This window comes from Ctenopharyngodon idella, chromosome 4 (assembly GCF_019924925.1).
Source record: "Ctenopharyngodon idella isolate HZGC_01 chromosome 4, HZGC01, whole genome shotgun sequence".
Lineage (NCBI taxonomy): Eukaryota > Metazoa > Chordata > Actinopteri > Cypriniformes > Xenocyprididae > Ctenopharyngodon > Ctenopharyngodon idella.
The window spans coordinates 13658502-13680396 of record NC_067223.1 but is presented as its reverse complement, the minus strand read 5'-3'; the positions used below and the strand labels follow the sequence as shown (position 1 = coordinate 13680396).

The following is a 21895-nucleotide window of genomic DNA, read 5'->3' as shown; positions in this document are numbered from 1 at the left end:
TGTGAATCTAACCATGTCATGTCAACAAATGGAAAAGTCAGCCAGCTATTCATTATCATGTTAATAATTGTGCCTTATGCCCCAATAGCAGGGGCGCTTTTTACCCCAAATACCATACTTTTACATATTCACCCGTTATTGAAAAACTGCTGCTTGAATTACCTTGAACAAAACTGAAAATCATTAAGAAGACCTTTGTCTGCAAATACAAACATTAATTTAATGGATTCTTATTTGCTTATTTTAATCAACAACATTTTAAAAAAACATCAAATATTAGATCAAACTACCTCAGAATCAACTTTGCGTTGCTGCCCGCGATCGTGTCAAGGATCAGACAAATTTGCATGTGCATTTTGAAAAACGGATGTTTAGGAAAGTGCTGCGGCAAGTTTTTGTGCCATCTAGTGGTTTAGAGGAAAATAAAATCAAAGGCGCCTTTTGCCCCGCGGCGCCTTTAGCCCTGTTGTACCCTACTAGTATCTAATGAATAAGTAATGAATAAAAGCTAGTATTTAATAAGTACTAGTACCTAATGAATAAATGCTAGTATTAAGTACTAGTATCTAATGAATAACTATTAGTATTTAATAAGTACTAGTATCTAATAAATACGTAGTAGTACCAATTGAATAGGTACACGTATCTTATAAATAAGAACTGGTATCTAAAGAATAAGCACTAGCAGAATAGAGAGAATAAGTACTAGTACTAGTACTGAAATAGATACTAGTATCTAAAAAATAAGTACTATAGCATGAAAATATATACTAATACGTTTTAAGGATTAAATGCTAAAATGGCTTGCCATACTACTTTTGAGGTTAGAATCAGTTCTTGGTAAAAAGGCAAATTGTTTCAAGGCCACAGTGGGCGCCGATGGAAATATTGATGGTGACAATGACGATGGCACTTACACAAAAGTATTGTAGTGGTACAATGGTACCGTGATGATATCAGATGCTACTTTGATTCATATTAAATGATTAGCATGCTGATGATATTTACATGGTATTCCAAGGTACTTCAAATATTATTTTATTATAATCAGGATGCATGACCAATCTAGTATTACCATTGTGTATTTCCAAAAAAGACTCCATGGCTCCATGTCCAAAAGCCATTGTTCAAATGGTACTTTTTTAATTAGATAAAGCTGGTGAAACAACAAAACCCTAAACAAACCATTGCACAATAACAGTGAAAGGAAATAGACAAGATGATCATTTTTCACATTCTGAACTCTTGTCAAAACCCCTCATTAAAAAACAAAACACCGGACACATGCGGGTGTAGTGTAAAGCACAACACAAGTGATTGTTAAAGTTAATCATTTACGTTGTTATGAGGAAGTGAACTTTAAGCCTGAGATGCATTAAGGATCTCCAGGAAACCATTATGTGATGGCATATGAAATGCACATACTTGAACCACAGAAGAAAAACAGATGCATAATATAAACGCTTCAGACAGTTTAGACTTTTGCCATACCAAATTGGACAAGTAACAAGGAAAACTGGTTTAGCAATACAGGTAATTCAAACCTTTGAAAGTGAAATCCTGTGGCATTTATTCAAAATACAGCTATATGTTAAACAGCGCTTTGTTTGTGAAAGCTATTCTTTAAGGAATATGATCTTTTTGTAACTTTGTTTCCGAACAACCTCTTTTAAATTTCATGTGAAGCTGTGGCAGTTTGTTAAAAGGCAACATGAAAGCAGACGACAAACTTCAGATCCTGAAATTCTTTCTGATGCTTGTCAATTCCTTCTTTGTGGTAAGATGAAATATATCAACCATAGATCTGTATGTTATTGGCAAGGATTTTATGTTTATTAGTTACAAAGAGCTTCCTGGATTGCGATCAAATATATGAATCATACAGTGGACATTGACATATGATGTGCTCATTTTCTGCCAGCAGCTTATAGAGAAACAGACTTCTGCTCCCGTCAAATAAACATCTTAATTCATGCATGGCTACATGTACAAACAAGTAACAAATGAAATAATCTTGACAGATTCTTGGCATCAGCATTTTTGCGTGTTCTGCTTGGATTTTGTTTGATAAAGACAGCTTTGTAAGTGTTCTCAGCTCTGGTAAGTTTTCTTGTTTGTGATAGTCTATCATTATGTTTCACCTCAAAATATCTTACACAACTGCACCATTGCACCTATAATAATGTTTAGGACATGATGTTTTCTCTGTTGTCTTTCATTGAAAAAAAGTGTCTATACTACTTTGCCATAGCCAGTTTAGATTACACGTTTGTCCTTCAATCTGATGTTGGCGTGTTAATGAAGCGAAACGTGTGGTCTCACAGGACAGGACGTAAAGGTGGTGGCTGGGGGGCTCTTTTTCATCGGCCTTGTTGTGGTTGGCGTGTCCTTGCTGGGTGGTGCTGGTGTCTATTTTGAGAGCAGATGTTTCATCATATTTGTAAGCATTACATGCACACAAGTACACAGAGATGCTGATAATAACATAACTTTTACGCTGTTATAGAAGCTTGCTGTTAACATTTCCCTTTTTTCTGTTTTTCAGTATCTGTGCTTCTTAATCGTCATCATACTGGGTCAGATTTTCATCACCTTTGTGCTATTTATACAAAGGCAGAAGGCAAGTCTTTATTAATACAGAAAGCAAAAACACAGCTGACTTCAAATTCACTTGAGGCATTCGCTAAGAATCGATACTGGTTGATATAATGATTAAACAATTCATCTAACGCATATTTTGAACGTTACCAGATTGAGCAGTTTTTGAGGGATAATGTGGACGAGATCATTAGGCAGTACGGAGGAAATGAAACCCAAACGTTCTGGACGCTTCTAGACAGCGTGCAAACTTCTGTATGTGCATTATTTACTCCTTCACTGATCATGAATGCAATAGTCTTATCTGACAATCAGCTATAGCAAGTTGTGTTTTGATATGTGTTTTTTTTTTTTTTTTTGCTGTAGGCAAAATGCTGTGGTAGACTGAGCTCAGATGAATGGAGGAATAACACAGTTATTGCATCCCTGGGGGGGACTGACATCTACCCTTGCTCCTGTTTCAATGATACCTGCCCTGTAATTCCACACAGCTTTGGAACACACAGCTTTGGACAGGGTTCAGACTTCATTAAAACGGTAACACATGTTGCCTTTTTCCATCATCCCAACCTTTACTTAATCTTTTCCCTGTTGATTTAATTTGCACGCTAAAAGTTTTTTTGGTGATAGGGTTGTGAGACGGTTCTACTGGACTGGCTAGAGACGAATATATTCGTTATACTTGGGATGGAGGTTGGCCTTCTTTTGATTCAGGTAAGGAGAGACCAATTAAAATAGTAAAATAGTATTTTGCTATTTTAATACCAATTGAAATGGTATTCTGGGTTAAGTACAAGTTAGGCATCCCGGACTTGTACTGCTAATAAAATAAATAACTTGTATTTTTCTCTCTTGTAAGTAACACAATAGAAATTAAGCATCTTTGACTTGTACAGCAAAAATAAAATAAAATAAATATAACTGTTGTAGTTTATCTCCCTGGTAAGTGCATAATGCAATGCACTTTTAGTGACTGACCTTAAATTGTATTTAACCTGGAATTTATTAAAAATAGTATTTTGGTAACACTTTACTATGGAAGCTTGTTTTCGCCACTGAATTTAAAAAAAAAAAAAAAAAAAAAAAAAAAAAAAAAAATCACAATTGACAAATGACAAAAGTCAGAATTGCGAGATATAAACTCACAATTGCGTGTTATAAAGTCAGAATTGTGATATAAACTCAAAATTGTTTTATAAAGTCAGAATTGCGAGATATAAACTCATAACTGCGAGAAAAAATTCAGAATTGTGTGATATAAACTCACAATTGCGTGTTATAAAGTCAGAATTGTGAGATATAAACTCACAATTGCGTGTTATAGTCTGAATTGTGATTTAAAGTCAGAATTGAATGTTATAAAGTCAGAAATGTGATAGAAACTCAAAATTGTGTTATAAAGTCAGAATTGCGAAAAAAAAGTCAGAATTGCGAGAAATAAACTCAATTGCTTGTTAGTCTGAATTGTGATATAAAGTCAGAATTGTGTTATAAAGTCAGAATTGTGTTATAAAGTCAGAATTGCGAGATATACTCACAATTGCGTGTTATAAAGTCAGAATTGTGATATAAACTCAAAGTTGTGTTATAAAGTCAGAATTGCGAGATATAAACTCATAACTGCGAGAAAAAATTCAAAATTGTGTGATATAAACTCACAATTGCGTGTTATAGTCTGAATTGTGATTTAAAGTCAGAATTGCATGTTATAAAGTCAGAAATGTGATAGAAACTCAAAATTGTGTTATAAAGTCAGAATTGCGAAAAAAAAGTCAGAAATGCGTGAAATAAACTCAATTGCTTGTTATAGTCTGAATTGTGATATAAAGTCAGAATTGCAAGAAATAAACTCAATTGTGATATAAACTCATAATTGTGAGAAAAAAGTCAGAATTGCGTGATATAAACTCACAATTGCTTGTTATAGTCTGAATTGTGATTTAAAGTCAGAATTGCATGTTATAAAGTCAGAATTGCGTGATATAAACTCACAATTGCTTGTTATAGTCTGAATTGTGATTTAAAGTCAGAATTGCATGTTATAAAGTCAGAATTGCGAGAAATAAACTCACAATTGCGAGAAAAAAAGTCAGAATTGTGAATTGCGACTTTATATCACGCAATTCTGAGAAAAAAAAGTCAGAATTGTGAGATAAAAAGTCGCAATTATCCTTTTTTTTATTCTGTAGTGGAAACAAGCTTCCATACTTTACCATAAGGTCCCATTAGTTAATGTTAGTTAATGCATTTAATATCTAGTTCAGTCATGAAACTCTAGAGGGCGCAGGCTGATATTGCAATCGCATCATTACCACATGGCACAAGCTGATTGGCCTCCGCTGATCCTGCAGCCAATGAGATTGTTTGCTCAACATTTAAATAGTCTGGTTCAGTGTTTGCTGTAAACTAGTCCTGCAGTACGGTATCAGACCCTCCACCTCCCCAGCTCCACCTGCCTAGATCTGCTACGGGATTCATGTATGTCTATTTATGCAGCAGCAGCATATCTTACATGCTCACAGCAGAGTGTCTGTGTGTCTATTAGCAGTAGCAAGTCCATACTTGCTCTGCAGTAGCATCAGTGTAGTAGATCTAGTCCGCCATTAACGTTGCCATATTCAATAACATGCTAAAACTATTTCAAAAGTTGTCATGATTGAACTAATGTTAACAAGTAATACATTTGTTACAGTATTTAGTTAATCAATGCTTTAGAAGTATTTTTCAATGTTAGTTCATGTTAACTAATGTGTTACAAATGGAACCTTACTGTAAAGTCTTAGTATTTTAATATAAAAAAGCATGCACAAATTGGATCATTTTATCTTGTAATGCTCAGATTCTTCAGTTTATCTTTGGCGTCCAAATCTACAAATGCATCGGCCGCAAGACGCGGGAACTGCATCCCAATCTGCTGATCCCCGTGGAGGAGAATCCTGCAGCGAATACTGAACACCAGCAATACAGCACAGAAAATCACCAGTTTGAGATTCAAACCTATAATAACCCTCAAATGGACAGTGGCAACTATCATCACAATAGATATGCTGATGAGAATTACGATCAATATAACAATCCTGAATTTTACAAACAGGACAACAGTCAAATGTACAATAGCCCTCATGTGTTGCAATACCAACAGAGCTACAATGGCAGTTATGATCAGGGGTTTATTCATCACCAGAACTACCATCAGCGCTACAATCATGATGATTACTAAAGCCAGATTTCTTTTCTCGTGTAACATGAGCAGATTGGGATGGGCTAATTTGCCCATTTAAAAATAGCATGCTGTACAAAGAGCAAGCTGTGGTCTAGGACTGACCAAAGACACTTAAAACCACCCGTAAGACCATTGTTTTGTTTCACTAAGTTCAGGTTAGTGCCTGCTCCCAGGAGTATCGTTTGTCATTTTAAAGACAACCAGCATCACCTTCTCAAAGAATTCATTCTAGACCTCTCAGCAACTCAAATTTTTCTGTAGCAGTCAGTTCTGGGTTAGATGACAGAAAATTTACTCATTTTTTGGCAGAGTTTATCTTAAGTTTCCATTTTATTTTAATGCCCCATGACAAGTTTACAGGTATTGCATAACTGTATAAGTGTAATTATATAAAAAATACTGACCTGAAATCATAACTGACACAATGTGAGACAATCCACACAATAACTTGCAAGAATATTATCATTCAATTTTAAAACACTGTTATATGGCAAATAATATTCATGAATATATAAAAAAATAAAAAATTGTTACTCTTTTTAAATAAAGAATAAAAATCTACCTGTTGTCTACATAAACCATACAATTAAAAATAAACATGTTTTATATACACAACATCTATATTTACATTGTTTTGATTATTACTAATCAATAGAGAACAAAAAACACACAAACTGTATTTAAACCATTAGTCATCCTTTGCTTTTCGTGCCACGGAGAATCCTCTGTGATATCGAGGGCTTGTTTTGTAAATCATTGCACACTCAGACCTGCTTTATGAGTCAAGACTTGATGTTAATGACACTGGGGGCCGTTCAGTGTGTGAATGTATCTGTGTGCGTGTCGGAAGCTGAGTCGGCGAGTCAAGAGTGGGCTTTGACTGAAGTTTGATGGACGACACTCACTATAGACCATAAAGAGCGGCGTTTCTGTCTGCATGAGAGGGTCCTTTGTTACAGCCGCTCTGCGGTTGATGATATCCAGGCTGACATTACCGACCTCGTGCGGTTATGAGTTGGCAGTCATGCTTTACGACAACAGTTGACAGCGCACGCATTGATGAAGACAAAGAGAAAGTTACATGGAGAGGAGCTTGAGATTTCCACTGACAGTACCTGATTTCGCTCTGGAAGAATGACAGTGATGCACAATGAGTCAATGGGGGGATTTTCAGGACTGTTTGAGATACTCGATTGCCAGTGACACAAAAACTCTTCAAAAATATAAAAGGGGTTGTTATAGGTTATATTTCAAAAGGAATAGTTTATCTAAAAATCTTACACACCCTCACATTGTTACAGGCTTTCTTTGTTTTGTGGAGCACAAAATGAGACGTTTTGAAGAATGTTCATGCTGCTCTTATATTGTAACAATGGCCTTTCAAGCTCCAAAAATAGCAAAAAAGCATAAAAAAAAATCTCTAAATTTAGTCCACATGACAGTTTTTGGAGCCAAATGGGAGCTTTGTGCAGAATAAACTGAAATTTAAGGGGCCATATGTAAGCATTTTTATGTATTAATAGCTTTTTATTGCCAGCTTGTAACAAAACGTAAAAACGAGACCTTCCCCGACTTCCTAGGTTGTCTATAAAAGCCTGTAGACTGATTTTTATGTGAAGGACTCTGAATATTTTTGGTGGGAAAATCAAAAGGATGTGATGTTTACGCACGCTCCCGAAAGCCTCTCTTCCATTCGACGACACAAGAGTCATTCTGTACTGTAATGTCAATGTGTCATGCCAAAAAAAAAAGGATTTATTTTAAACTATAGTCTCATATAGCTAGATCTATACAGTCTATAGTCTTAAATACACTGTATTATCAAACTACCTCATCTGTCGACATGATGCCGGTGAACTGCAGAGCTGGTGCACAAGCAGTAAGTTGCTGTCTGCAGTTCACTTAACGGTGTCGCTAATAACAAGGGTTTTTGAATTCTACATATAGCCCATTTAAGGGTTAGTTCACCTAAAAATGAAATTTCTGTCATTAATTACTCACCCTCATGTCGTTCCACACCTGTAAGACCTTCGTTCATCTTTAGAACACAAATTAAGATATTTTTGATGAAATCTGAGAGCTTCTGACCTCCCTATACACAGCAATGTCATAATCAATTTCAAGGCTCAGAAAGGTAGTAAAGACTTAAAACAGTCATTGTGACTACAGTGGTTCAACCATAATGTTATGTAGAGACGAGAATACTTTTTGTGAGCAAAAACAAACCAAAATAACTACTTTATTCAACAATTTCTTCTCTTTCATGTCAGTCTCACTCATACGCTGTTGACGTAAACACAGTGTAGTAGTAAACACAGTGCAGCGCTTCCGGGTTCTACGTAAGAACGTCGACTCAGTATTATGTATTAAATAAAGTCGTTATTATTATTTTTTTGTGCACAAAAAGCATTCTCGTCGCTTCATAACATTAAGGTTGAACCACTGTAGTCACATGAACTATTTTAAAGATGTCTTTGCTACCTTTCTGGGCCTTAAAAGTGGTAATAATGTTGCAGTCTATTGGAGACCAGAAAGCTCTCAGATTTCATCAAAAATATCTTAATTTGTGTTCCGAAGATGAACGAAGGTCTTGGAAAGACATGACGGTGAGTAATTAATGACAGAAATTTCATTTTTTGGGTGAACTAACCCTTTAAGTCAATATTTACAGATTTCTCTCAAATCACATTTGCACTTTAAAATCCCTTTAGAAAAAGTATTTGGACCCTTAAGTCGCATATACTGTATGAATTTAATTGAATTAGATACAAAATATCAAACCAAGTGCAAAAAAGCAAACCTATTTTTTGCACTAATGTCTTTTATCTAACTAGTGATGTTTGAAGTCAGTTCACAAAAGTGTCTCAGCACCATAACAGTAACAATGAACATGTCCATCAGACAGAAACAAACAAACTTCCTTTTGTGAAATGTTTTGCTTAAAGTATGTTTGTGCTTTATTTCTTAAAAATAAAGTTAACTTGGTTTGATATTTTGTTATATAATGCACTGAAATTCATACATTAGGTGCATCTTAAGTGTTCAAACATTTGTCTTGTATGGAAAGAAGCAGCATGAACATTCGTCAAAACCTCTCCTTTTGTGTTCTGTCGTCATACGTTATCAGTAAATGATTTTCAATTTTAGGTAAACTATCCCTTTAAAAACAAAATAGAATCCTATTCTAAAACCAAAAAAATCTATTCTAATCTACTCAGTTGGCCTTAATTTCATGACATAAATCCTATTTAGCTACGAGTGAGCAGAAAAACAGACACCGGAAGAGAATGAGCGACAGATTCTATAGCAAGTGAGATTGAATTATGGGACATGAGTCATGTTGATGTTACATCTTTATCATGTGAGCTCTTTTCTCATGCTCTCTGGGTTTCCCCATATTGTCACGAAAACAATCAGCTCTTGTTGCGTTCCCGGAGTGTGTGAGCGTGTGTACACGGCCAAGCTAGTTAATACAACGCAATCGGACCAATGACCTGACTTACAGACCCTCTCAAGAGCGTCAGAGACGTTCGATTCTTCCAACTGGAGTGTGTTTGTGTGAGAGAAACAGAGTTAAAGTGGATGAAACGAGAGTCCGACGTCTGATACCTCCCTCTACAGAAGAACCGGATCTTGTGAGGATCCAATGTTCACAGACCCTCCATCAGTATCAGCCAATAAATGAGTAGTAAAACACCAAAATTCTTAGCACTGTTATCCACGCTCTAAATCAAACGTCTTTCTAGACAAGCCCATGCTCTGTTCCAGAGATGTTTTCTGGTGCAACATAAACCACCATCCTCATGCAATGGGGCACTGGCACAAAAAAGCCATTTATCCTCCACGCAGAGGCCTGCAGGACCAGTGGCGTTCCTCAAAGCCAACGAGCTGCCGCGGGCATTGCGGCCGACCAGCCAACGCGCTCATCAAAGAGCCATACTTCCTGCCGGATGAAATCATAAAGGTTTTCCCATGGCCGCTTTTAGGATGGCGTCCCGGACTCTCGTTGATTGGTTAAGCCAGACACAAGTTGCGATTTGCATCAGCATAATGTTTTTTGTGGTGAGCATTGATACATCTGATGCATCTCTCCTGTCACCGCCGAAATATTCCCTTCATTGTCCGCTTCATAAATCCGGAGATTTCGACCACAAAATACTGCCATTTCCGTTGGTTTTCCTCATGCATTTTTGATTAAACCTCTGTGTCTGCACACCCTAAAGACTCCAGCCACGCCCTGTGAGGATGCCACATGGTGATGGAAAAATGGGCTTTGTTAGGTCTTGTTTACTAACTGGTGAACAGACAAAGACTTGATGCAACTAACAGACTGCTACCTGTCCTGTTGACTGCTGGCGCTGGAACCAGAATCCCCTCGCGCAGCTCCGCTGTGGGGCTCGGTGCTGCTTTCTGCAGCTCTGTCGTGGGGCTCGGTGCTGCTTTCTTCAGCTCTGTCGTGGGGCTCAGGAAAACTCAGAGCAACTTCATGCCTTCTTTGTGCACAACAGCCTCCTCTTCTGAATACCTGCATATTGAGATAACTTTGATGGATGACAAGTATTTTCTATCATAACTGACCTCAGTGAGACGTTAAAGACACAGGTGTTCTTGAAGCATGTCAGTGCAAAAATGACAAAAATTTCACTGAACGCCTTCAGGGCTTCTTCACTGTTGTGACGCAGGGAAAAACTACTTCTGCTGGTAAACAAGGTTATATATTGTGTAATATAAAAGGGTAATAACTTACCATTGTTACAGTGAGAACCAGAAGCGCCATGCAGGGGATGATGAGCACCGCGAGGAGCAAATGAATCGCTCCGTTCATGCCATGCGGCTGTCTGCTTTGGCCTGCCAGAACATAAAAGCACATTCCCTTTTTAGTTCTTGCATGTACACTACACTATATAGCATGAAGTATGTGGACATCTGAACACCACACCCATTTGTGTTTGTCGAGCATTTAATTTCAAAAGCATTGGCATTAAGGAGTTTATCCTCCCTAGCAGCTTCCATTCTTCTGAGAAGACTTTCTACTATATGTTGGGACATTTGCATCCATTCAAACACAAAAGCATCAGTGAGTCAGTGTTAAAATCCTCAATGAAACTACTGATGAAAAATGGTAGTTAAACTTGTATTATGTTCGAATTTTGTGTACGATTTTTATGTTTCGGGTCATCCTAATTGGATTCAATACAATTCATGAAAAATCACACTATGAAAAAAAAAAAAAAAAAAAAAAAAAAAAAAAAAACTTTTTTTTCCACTTTTTTAAACTTCAGTTAGTGTGTAATGTTGCTGTTTGAGCATAAACAACATCTGAAAAGTTACAACAATCAAAGTTCAATGCAAAGGGAGATATTTTCTTTTACAGAAATCGCTGTTTAGCGGACGGCTGGTAGGGACTACAACGAGCTTCTTCCTAGGTTAGTGACATCACTAACCCTAAAAGTTACATAAACTCCGCCCCCGAGAACACGCAACAAAGGGGGTGAGGCTTTAGAGAAGAGGAAGAGTTGTTGTAGTAGAGTGTTGTTGCCATGCCGTCATTTTACACCGGACTGCTTCGAGGGTCAATTCAGCACTGGATTTGCCATTCAGAAACATCCAGTTTCATTCTAAAAGTTGTAACTTCTTCCTGAGTCTCTCCATCAGTGTCTGACTCCGGTTTGAACAGTGTCCGTTACCAACAATCATCATTTTGGCTGCGTGAGATTCTCCAGCTTTGTTGTTGTTGTTGAGCAACCAAAGCACAAGCTGTTAAAGCTCCGCCCTCTTTTAGAAAGTGGGTCGGGAGCAGCAGCTCATTTGCATTTAAAGTGACATACACAAAAACGCCATGTTTTTGCTCACACCCAAATAGGGGCAAATTTGACAAGCTATAATAAATGATCTGTGGGGTATTTTGAGCTGAAACTTCACAGACACATTCTGGGGACACCAGAGACTTATACTATTACATCTTGTGCAAAGGGGCATTATAGGTCCCCTTTAAGAAATGAAAAGCTACACACTCCATCAATTAGGGTTAAAAGAACTGTTGCCAATCATATAACATGCTGGAAACATAATAATCACAGCAATAATGATCCAGTCATAGACCCTTAAGTATTTGCCTATTTAAATCTAAACATCAACTTTTTTTTTTTTTTTTGCCCAGGCAGTGTACGAGATTTAACCATATATAACAAGCGTTATGTGCTAATCAGAATTCACGTTGTGAATACAGCCTTTTCATAACAATGCACAAAAAAAAAAAAAAAAAAAAAAAAAAAAAAAACAGACTATGAATAAATAATGCATAAATAATTCATAATACTGTATTACAATATTGTACTCTTTATAATGTTATTTCAGGAGCTCACCTTCTCACAACAAGGACAGAATTCATATTATATTAAAATGTTTTAATATTTCATTTAGCACTTTGTCAACTAAAACATAACATAATATTGAGAATATTTAAAGAATATAATTTTCACATTTATATATTTAAAGAACACAAGACAAAAAAGGTCTTGGCTTTGTAAAGGCCTGTCAAGAATCAGTAAATCATATCTTTATGGACATGTGGGACCCACCGCAAATGCTTTTACACAATTCTCGAGAATGTCATTGCATGCTTGGTTAGCGCCACACTCCTGCTTTACAAACACCAAAACTGCTGATTTACCTGCTATAATGTGTGTTTTGCACAAATATGCTCAAATTTTGCATGTGCTCAAGTTTTAACAAACTCATAATGGAATCTGCTATGAAAACATCAGCAGTTTTCAGCAGAATTGGAAATTGTACATATATGCTGCTCCTTGCTTTATTATCTTTGCATCCATTCCGCAGAATTACATGCATTTCCCTCCAAAAACAGTCTGCAGATTGCATCTAGGCCTGCTCATGCATCATATACATAACACGCAATATTTAGTGCATTCACCTGGTGTGAAAGGAGGGGCTGCAGGAGTCTGGCAAGGGGGAGGTGTGCAGTGATGAAACTCGCTGCCTGCGGACCCAGCCGCTGCAAGAACCTCTTTAACATGGTTAAAGTAACGTCTAGTTGGCCACTTTACCCTCTTGTAGTGGCATTCGAATGTTTGCATTGTCACCTCCTAGTAAAGACAAACAAACCACGGTGAGCCAACAGCCACGACAACATTTCAAATAATGCAAATTTAAATTAAGAGGAAATTACCAGCTCCTCTCCATCCAGATTGAAACGAAAATTCTCCAGCATTATTGTAAATATAGTGATGTTCGCTTTATTGGTGGACAGGTTGCCAAACTTGAGCGCCAATGTTTTTAAACTGCTTTCAACTTTATACAGGTTCACATATAGCCAGCAAGCGCCGCCCTTAAATATCAGAAAAGAAAAATACTTAGGTGTATCGCAAACCACATCAACTCTGTCCCATGTGATACATAATGTTTTATCTGCTGATGACCCCAAAATTAATTTGGACACTTAAGCCACACTTAAATGTCACTGCACGAGATACCAGTTGGTTGGTCTCCCTGTAAATAATAATCTTATCCCTTAAAACTCAACTTTTATCACCAGCTTGAATGTAACTCTACACCCTTGCTTCATTTAGAATACGCAGATCTATGAATATGCTAATTAGCCCCGCCTCCACTCACTCGGTCAACTTACTGAGGTAAACGCTGCACAATGGTATCGCTTTTGCTTGACTGCGTTATCAAACAGCTAATAGTGTGTTGCTAATGTTGCACAACCTTGCTTCAGAGCGGTCATAGTTAATGATATGCTAAAGTCCACCGGCACATTGACGTGTTTGGTTAAACACCGGCGATTTCTAACCGCGTTTTTGAAACTGTCTTTAGCTCACTGCAGTTTTAAAGATAAAATACACAGCAATGGTGTTGACTTATGAATTTGCACATGGTTTGTCTTAAAGCATATTATAAACACCACATAGACATATAAACAACATTAAAAACTTAATTTTCACCACAAGGGGACTTTAAAAGAAACATGAATGCATTTTTAATGCAAGACATTTCCAGATAAAAAGTTTGTTAGGTTTAAATGATGAAACAAGAGATAAATTGTTTGAAATAATTAAAATATTATGAAATATCTATGCAAAAAATGGCATAAAGTAATTGAGAGAAAAGCTTTTCATCATTTGTTTGCCATGTGGTTTGATATTTTATCATGCATAATGCAATTAAATTCATGCATTAAGTGCAACTTAATTGTCCAAATATGATTTTGGGCCACTGTAGATGCATCCATATTGATAACAGAGCAAACTTAGTCAAACGTATAAGCATTTATCACACTTACCACATCCTTGGTGATGAACTCAACAGGAATTCTGTAGTCACTGGGAATGTTCTCACTCTGATGAGTTAAAAAACAAGAATTGGTTGGTTGTATAAAATGTACAAATTGGTCAATTGGCAAAAAAAAGTTCTGACCAGTGTAGAAAAATAGTGAAATGTCATTGATTTCCCTGCTGGAAAAAATCAGCCTAAGATGGTTTGTTGATCTTAGCTGGTCTAACCACACGAAAAACAGCTCAAAAACCCTCTAAAATCAGCCTTCAGGTCAGCCTGAGTGACCATAAACCAACCAACTTGGTTTAAGCATTTTTAGCAGGGTTTCACAAACACAGAACGCAAGAAAAAAAGGAATAAAAATGTAGTTGCAGATCTTACCAGTGTTTCCAACGTGGCCACATCATCAGTTAAAGGGCTTCCAAAAACACCTGAGCACGTCACAAGCCCAGAAAAAAGCAACACTAATACACAAATGCTTTCTCCGATCTACAACGAAAAAGTCTGAATGTAGTTAAGAGTATTAGAGCCAGTAGATGCCAAACGCCTAACTAGTCTGAACATGATCACAGGATGCATCTTAATCATTTCACCAGACAACCCATACAAATTATGAAAAGTAATCAACGATTGCATAATTTATCATAGAAAGTGAGTTGAGCCGCAGAGTATTTGGCTACGCTGGGTGTGCGTGCGCGTCCCCAAAAGTGCGTGTACTCACCTTAACCTCCCTCATGTGGAACATGGGAATATTAAAAACAAATCAGCCGTACGTCTCCTTACTTTCTTCGCTTTCCCTGACAGCGGAATGCAGGCATGTTTCCGCCTGTACATCTGACTGGAGATAATCACAGGACGGGATCGGGATCAGTGATTTTGGCGTGTCTTTCCTCCGGTCCCGATGGAGAGCATGGCGTGCTCAGCGCGCGACGCCTGTGCGCAATTTCGCCCTGCAGCGCTTCTGTGAATTGAATGGGGGCGGATGGACTTGTCCTCTGTGTTTAAGAGGTAGGGCGCTTTGACTCACTTTTAATGTGTAAAATAGAGAAAACTATTCAAGGGAGGTTTGGTGACTCATCCAGACCTCAATCAGAAGTGACATGGGAGTTTCGTGTGTGTCCTGTAAAAAAAAAAAAAAAAAAAATGAAGAAGCTTAAACCATCCTAAGATGGCTTGCTGATTTGAGCTGGCCTCCAACTGCTCCAAATCTAACCAGACCAAATAATAATAATAATAATAATAATAATAATAATAATAAACTGTCTCTAAAACCAGCCTAACCAGCTGAGAAGTGGCCAAAACCCCTCATAAATCCAACATGACCAGTTGAAAAGTGCCTCAAACTCTCTGCAACCAACATGAAGAGCCTGAAAGTGGCTGATAACAAGCCAACAGACCAGATTAACCAACTGAAAAGTACCCAAATAACCTCTAAAATCAGACTGACAAGCTGAAAGTACCCAAAAAAAACAGGTTAGAAGAGCAACTCAGTCTATTTAAGACATTTCTTGAGATTGTGTATGGTTCACACTTAATATATAACTGACTAAACTTTATTACTATAAACTTCAGTGGTTTGCTGGTGTATCAGCCTGATCACTTGGTTTTAAAGTGGTTTTGGGCAATTTCCAGCAAGGTCATTCTGCGAGACCAGCTTAAGACAACTTAAAGCAGTTAAGACCGGTTTAAGATGTTCTTTTTCTTTTCAACATGATAATAACAGACTGTAATTACAAGTTGATCCGCAAAGTAATTGCACCAGTGACATTATTTAATAATAATGCTGCACATACACTGTAACATGAACCCTAAAATGTGGTTTTACATACATACACACACACATATTTTATATATATATATATATATATATATATATATATAGTTCAATGACGTGACGGGTCATTTTTTTTGTCCAAAGGCCTTAATAATAATATAAAAAACAAAGATATGACATCCAAAGTATGTAAGGTAGTACAAGATCTCTTTGATTGAATCCAAAAGGTTTTAACTATATTTTTGCTCAGTATTTTAAAGATTTTGAAGTGTCCAAAGGTCATTCGGTTTAAGCGTCCAAAGGTCAATACAGCCATTTCATTTGTGATTAAAATATCTTAAAATGTAATAAATGTATATATTTTTTATTCCGGCATGATTTTATAACATCATATATCAACATAGTGCAAAATGGTATTAAAATTATGTGTAGAAGTCGTTGCTTTGTTCTGAGAAAGAATGTCCGGAAAAATGAATTTTATTGATGTAATTCGGAGTAACCAATATAAAGGGACCATTTTGGATCAAGTCATGCGCTTAATATCATATGACAGGATGTGACATCATTCAGACACCTGCAAAGGACCACATGGTCATGAAGCAAAGTAACTAACTCTCTCTTAACTGAAACTGAAAAAGTCATGTTTTCACTTGCTCATACGCATGTCCCAAAACAACAGATCATTCGGTACAACCGGTATAAAACATGGAAAATGTTGTAATATTTCAAAAACTTGTACTAAATATAAAATGTTTGATTGTTTTTTTGCTAGCTAGCTAGCTATCAACCTGTTGGCACTGTTTGAAAATATTGTCATTCGGTATAACCAAAGTGTCATTTTGGTTAAACCGAATGACTTTTTTGGTGACAAATTTTGTCCATGTTGTAAAAAAAATGACAAAAGCAGTATTAATTGATTATAAAAACCACATAATTTCATTGTTAAAACTTAATAAAACTTCAAAATAAATTATATCTCCATTATGTTGTTTTTAAATTTTTAAAAACCTTATTTGTCAATGAACATACATTATATATATATATATATATATATATATATATATATATATATATATATATATATATATATATATATATATATATACACACATACACACACACATACACATATACATATACATATATATATACATATATACATATACACATATATACATACATATATATACATATATACATATACATATATATATATTATATATATATATAAAGTTAATTGACAAATAAAGTTTTTATATAATAATGCTATAATGTTTAATAATAGAATAAATAATGAATATAATAATAATGTTTATTAATAGAATTCAAATAAATGTTGAAATAAAATGTTTCTATATGTTAACATTATAGCATTAGATAGCCTATTATGAATTAACAATAAATATTTACAATTATTCAATGTTTGTTCATAATGCTTTAACTAATGTCAACATATTTGGTTGAACTGTTTCAAACACAACTTTATTCAAACTAAATATACTGTATATTCTGTATATATATTCTATATATGTATACTGTATATCCTGGCATACTGTATATTCTGCTAAATAATAATGAAACATGTGGCCTAACAATTAAACAATATACAACCCGTTTAGATTAGATTTTACCCTTTTTTTAAAAAAATTATTATTTAAAATCCTGCCTAGGTTGTATATTTTTAGTTTTTGAAGTAATTTTCACTCCATTAACAGTCAACATAAACACACGTGTGTACATTTGTGTACACTGCCATCTAGTGGTGACTGACAAACTGCTTTGCAATTTTTAATTATGAAATGACTGACAGACAGGGGGATTAAGTTTTGACAGAACGGGTGTATCCTCTACTTTAGAAACAATATAGGGTGAAGTTTAAAAAGAAAGTTAAACATCTCATCCAAGAAACATTCCACCCTTTAAATGTCATTGTAAAGAGGCACCTTTTCAACATTCAATTTTTAAAGCTCCTGTCCATAATTTTTTGGCGATCTAGCGGTTGTTTTGCGGAAGAACACTGTAGCCGGAGCTACTTCTCTCTGTTTATGTCTATGACGAGTCACGCAGGTACTGTGCTACTCCGCAGCGGTGGCGAATCAACCGCTCTAAAATAGTCCGAATATAAACACATTATAGGTGTAGCATAGTGATTCAGGATAAGACAAAAACACGGTTTGGAAAACAGATTAATAATATACTCGCTCAGTAAAAAAAAAAAAAAAAAAAAAAAGTTATGTACTGCAGCTCTAAAGGTGAAATACATTTTGTATGTATACGTTAAAGATTATAAAAACAACTGAGGAATAAAATAATTTATCAACAATCGTTTAATGAGTTACATAGCATGAAAAAGTTGCATTTGTGCTTTTGTAGTAATCTTTGGGACGTCCACTGTGTATAAAGAAGGGTGTAGCAGGTGACAGCTTAAAAACGGACTCAAAGCCAATTACACCAAGTGCATTGGACTGAGTGGTTTTGACACAAATAGATAAAACAGTGTAGTGGTAAACACAAATTTGAGGTGTGTAACAGGCAGGAAATCAAAAGACTCAATCTTAGAAGAAAAAAAAAAAAAAAAAAAAAAAAAACACCTGAGAAGGAATCATTTGTCATTGCATCTGGCCAAAGATGAAGGCACAAAGTGACAGCAAGAGCTCATTTCCTCTTGCGGGGGCTCCTTTCTGACTCCACCCTTCTTTCTTCAGAGTCCTTCTTGCCGCCCCGGTTGGACGTAGATGCGGCGTGGCTTTTCTCCGCGGTCTCAGAGGGCTCTTTGGATTTCTTAGTCTTGTGATCAGCCGAAGCTGGTCTGGGTTTTTTGCCCCCTAAAGCCCAGGAAAAGACGGCTTTGATGAGGAAGATGCCGACCAAAGTAGCTAAAAGTGTTGAAAGCACCAGGGACCCCGAGAGGCCTTTGACGTGGCCCCGAATGAGGCTCAGGACTTGGGATACAGGCGTATCTGAGATGGGCTGAACTGGGAATTTCTCCTGCACGTAAACAAACATGTTTCAGCGTTCATTTGAAATCAAAACTCAATCTATTTACTTTCCCAATGCATATTCCTGTGAACGATTCATGTTTGTCTTCTATGTTACCTTCAGTCCAGACTCATCTAACAGTTTCTGAAGCGTCGGGTCATCAAGGTTCACAATGGGAAAAAACTCCCCTTTGTACTTCCGCTTCCACCAAGCCTGCAGATGGGTCCTTCCAAAGCAACAAACAAAAGTACAGTAAACCTGAGAGCGGATTCAGGCTGTGATGCAGTTCCTCTTCAGTTTCAGTAATTCCAACAGGTTGACAGAAAAAAGGCGTTTCTATTTTTGTGTGGGCATTCACATGATGACCTCACTTCTGTCTGTAAATACCCATGCAGCAGAGTCAAAATCTGCTGAGGGGTATTTACATGTAACAAATCATGTAAAAATGTATCACCTCTTATTGGAAAATTAAAAAAACATTTTATCAAACTTAGATAACTGCCCTAATCTGAGAAGAAACTACTTTTATAAAAATCACCTGTCAAGTTCCTTCATTTGTATTTATGAGAGTCAATTATGTATTATATATTAGTACGTTATGGTCTCTGACAGACAGCATGTTGAAGTCGCTCAGGCGGCCATTTTCTCCCTCTTCTCAGAAAGCGATGACGTAGTCAAAACATCCAGTAGTTTGGGTTTTCCAGGAAATGTGTGACTCGCTGGACCTCTGCTTTTTGTAAATACTATTGTGTATTGTGCACGTTATTTTTGACAGACATCGATGTTGTGATATTCAAATGATGTGGATTTAAAAATAGATGGATTGTAAGGTAATCATTTTTTATTTCTTAGCCAGCAAGTATTCAGTGAAGTGATTGATGCCCATGAGTGTGTTACGTCAGTGTTTTTATTTCTAATATTCCAACCGACAGCCATGACGGACATAACATGCGTGAGGGGTGAACTACATTTGATTTTTGGGTGCTGGAGATGTTCGAAATGCTTTGTGTAGTTCATTATACTTATTTTACTGAATGAAGTTTATTTCGTGGCTTAAATAAATTACATGTTACTCAGAGACTGACAAAAATGTTACATTCAGCTGATGCAAATTCATTGACTTTTAAAAATCAAGTTCATGTTTTACCAGGAATGGAGTGGTTTTGATGCACAAAGTTGTTTTTATTGTCTCTTATAACACTATTCTTTTATTTAAACCCATGAAAATGCAGATCCTGTTAATAATAGTGAAAAATCACTTTTTGAAACCGTTGTTCCATTATTACTATTGATAATTGATACTATTAAGTCAAAATATTAGATATCATTTTGCATTATCTTTTAAAAATACAAAAAGTAACTAAAGAAGTACATTTATGTAATTTAAAAAGAAAATGAAAAATGATATTAATTTAGATTAGTTGTATTATGCTGTTATTTAACTGTATATAATTTAGCATTAACATTAAAATTAAAAATAACTTACTAAAACAGCTACTGACAAATGGGATATTTATACATAAATGTAAATAAATTTTATATATATATATATATAAAAAATATTAATGGACCCCAGGGTTGTCAAAAGCAGACATCATCATAGTTGGGTAAACTTATATAGTGGTGAATGGAAACAACATTTTTTTTTTTTTGCGTTCCCATTTACTCCAATAGTGCAAAAAAAAGAAAAAAAAAAAAAAAAAAAAAAAAAAAATCCACAATATCATCTCTATGACTTTCCAAGGTTGGGAATGAGAAAAATCAAGAAATTAAGAAGAGAGAAAGATGTTAAATTTGCCATTACTCCTTCGGCCGTTGTGTTAGAAACACCAACACAATGTTAACTAGTTTTTCGAAATGTAATCACAAGGTACTAACATTTTATTTAACCCTCAAAAAATAACTGTTTAAGCATTTCTTTTTCTCCCCAGAAAAATTGCATAACTATGGAACAATGGAGACAATTAAATATTCTCTCCATTGACCAAAAATAAATATAGCACTAATCTAAAACCACAATATATTTATGCTCAATATATGAGTGTTAAATGGAAAGGTATGGAGCTCACTTGTCTTTGGCAGGGTCTGTGAAGTGGTAGTTGTAAAGCTTGGCTTTGATTAGGGCTGGAGGTTTCTGACTGAAGGGGTACTGCGCTTCATCTACCTGCAGCAGACTAAACACTACAGGAAAGAAAAACAGGTTAACAGCTTAAATGAGTCTCAAATGTAGGCTGACATGTACAGTGACTCCTGCCATGGTCCCTCACCCTCTGGTTTGCCCTGTAGGAGGCGCTGTATGAGGCCTGTAAACCAGGGGTTTCGATCATACCCCTCCTGAGCTGCCTGCCACATCATCCACTCCAGCCGGGGCTGGTGAGGTCCTACTACGGGTGGGGCTGCGTCCACATTTCCTGGTTTATACATAGTGTTCATTTCCTGCAACAGGATAAGAATCGAACAGCCCACTGAGATTAAACTTTAACCTTTCTGTTGAATGAAGACTTTGTGGAAACAATGGCTGTGTCATTGCTCAGAGAGTATTGTTGTAGCAGAGCAACCTTTACTTACCGTCCATGTCAGCCCATCATAGCTGCCCTCTAAAATGATCTCAGGCCTGCCCTCATTGGAGACCATTCTGTGTTGGATCCCATATGCCCCGACCAGCTGGAACCTCTCCACGGCGCTGTACGCCTCTCGCACTTCAGGTAATACTGACATGCCAGCCATGGCTGTGTATGGAACCTGAGAGGAAACACAAACATGTACTGTAAAAGGCAGGTAAAATGCCTAAATTGTACCAGTTCAGTGTATAACAGCGGTTATGCCTCCCATTGTCAAGAAGGCCCCCCAAAATTTCTGCTGTAAAGGAAAACCTGCTCATTTTCAAACCTTTTGATTTACTGAAACTAGCAGTGGAGATAAAAATCAATTTAATTAAATATTTAAGTAAATATTCAAAATTAATTTATTATTTATTATTCATTTACATTATTAAATTTTATTTATAAATAAATAAAATTCAA

At 36.2% G+C, this 21895-nt stretch overlaps 3 protein-coding genes across 4 annotated transcripts in view; 1 reads left to right on the top strand and 2 right to left on the bottom strand.

Moving 5' to 3' along the window:
• The first annotated feature begins 1348 nt into the window (after positions 1–1348).
• On the top strand, positions 1349–6436 carry si:ch73-139j3.4 (CD82 antigen). Its single transcript, XM_051891251.1, has 9 exons — positions 1349–1533; positions 1687–1777; positions 2022–2100; positions 2325–2440; positions 2546–2620; positions 2752–2853; positions 2965–3135; positions 3229–3312; positions 5438–6436. The coding sequence occupies exons 2-9, from the start codon at positions 1712–1714 to the stop codon at positions 5816–5818; spliced, it is 1074 nt and encodes a 357-aa protein (XP_051747211.1). The 5' UTR covers positions 1349–1533; positions 1687–1711; the 3' UTR covers positions 5819–6436.
• kitlgb (kit ligand b) lies at positions 6133–15295 on the bottom strand. Of its 2 annotated transcripts, XM_051891252.1 has the most exons (8): positions 14841–15295; positions 14501–14608; positions 14127–14183; positions 13011–13169; positions 12756–12927; positions 10569–10669; positions 10159–10346; positions 6133–10058 (listed from the first exon to the last, which is right to left on the bottom strand). In XM_051891252.1, exons 1-8 carry the CDS (start codon positions 14862–14864, stop codon positions 10016–10018), a joined length of 852 nt encoding a protein of 283 aa, XP_051747212.1. In that variant the 5' UTR covers positions 14865–15295; the 3' UTR covers positions 6133–10015. The 2 variants fall into 2 exon arrangements, with proteins under 2 accessions (XP_051747212.1, XP_051747213.1); XM_051891253.1 differs by lacking the exon at positions 14501–14608.
• A 2907-nt stretch (positions 15296–18202) lies between these two features.
• lmf2b (lipase maturation factor 2b) overlaps positions 18203–21895 on the bottom strand; it is a 12172-nt gene continuing 8479 nt past the window's right edge. Inside the window, exons 10-14 of the mRNA XM_051891377.1 lie at positions 21441–21614; positions 21140–21308; positions 20942–21053; positions 18990–19098; positions 18203–18881 (exon numbers count right to left, since the gene is read on the bottom strand). Of these exons, the coding sequence (XP_051747337.1) occupies positions 18549–18881; positions 18990–19098; positions 20942–21053; positions 21140–21308; positions 21441–21614 (897 nt within the window). The 3' untranslated portion in view covers positions 18203–18548. The remainder of the gene's footprint in view (positions 18882–18989; positions 19099–20941; positions 21054–21139; positions 21309–21440; positions 21615–21895) is intronic.

Coding starts and splice junctions, on each gene's coding strand:
- kitlgb (XM_051891252.1), bottom strand. CDS start 14,864: ATGTTCCACATGAGGGAGGTTAAG. Junction 14,609..14,840: donor TCCACATGAGGGAGGTTAAG/GTGAGTACACGC, acceptor TTTTCGTTGTAG/ATCGGAGAAAGCATTTGTGT. Junction 14,184..14,500: donor TGGCCACGTTGGAAACACTG/GTAAGATCTGCA, acceptor TTAACTCATCAG/AGTGAGAACATTCCCAGTGA.
- si:ch73-139j3.4 (XM_051891251.1), top strand. CDS start 1,712: ATGAAAGCAGACGACAAACTTCAGATCCTGAAATTCTTTCTGATGCTT. Junction 2,441..2,545: donor GCAGATGTTTCATCATATTT/GTAAGCATTACA, acceptor TCTGTTTTTCAG/TATCTGTGCTTCTTAATCGT. Junction 3,313..5,437: donor TTGGCCTTCTTTTGATTCAG/GTAAGGAGAGAC, acceptor TGTAATGCTCAG/ATTCTTCAGTTTATCTTTGG.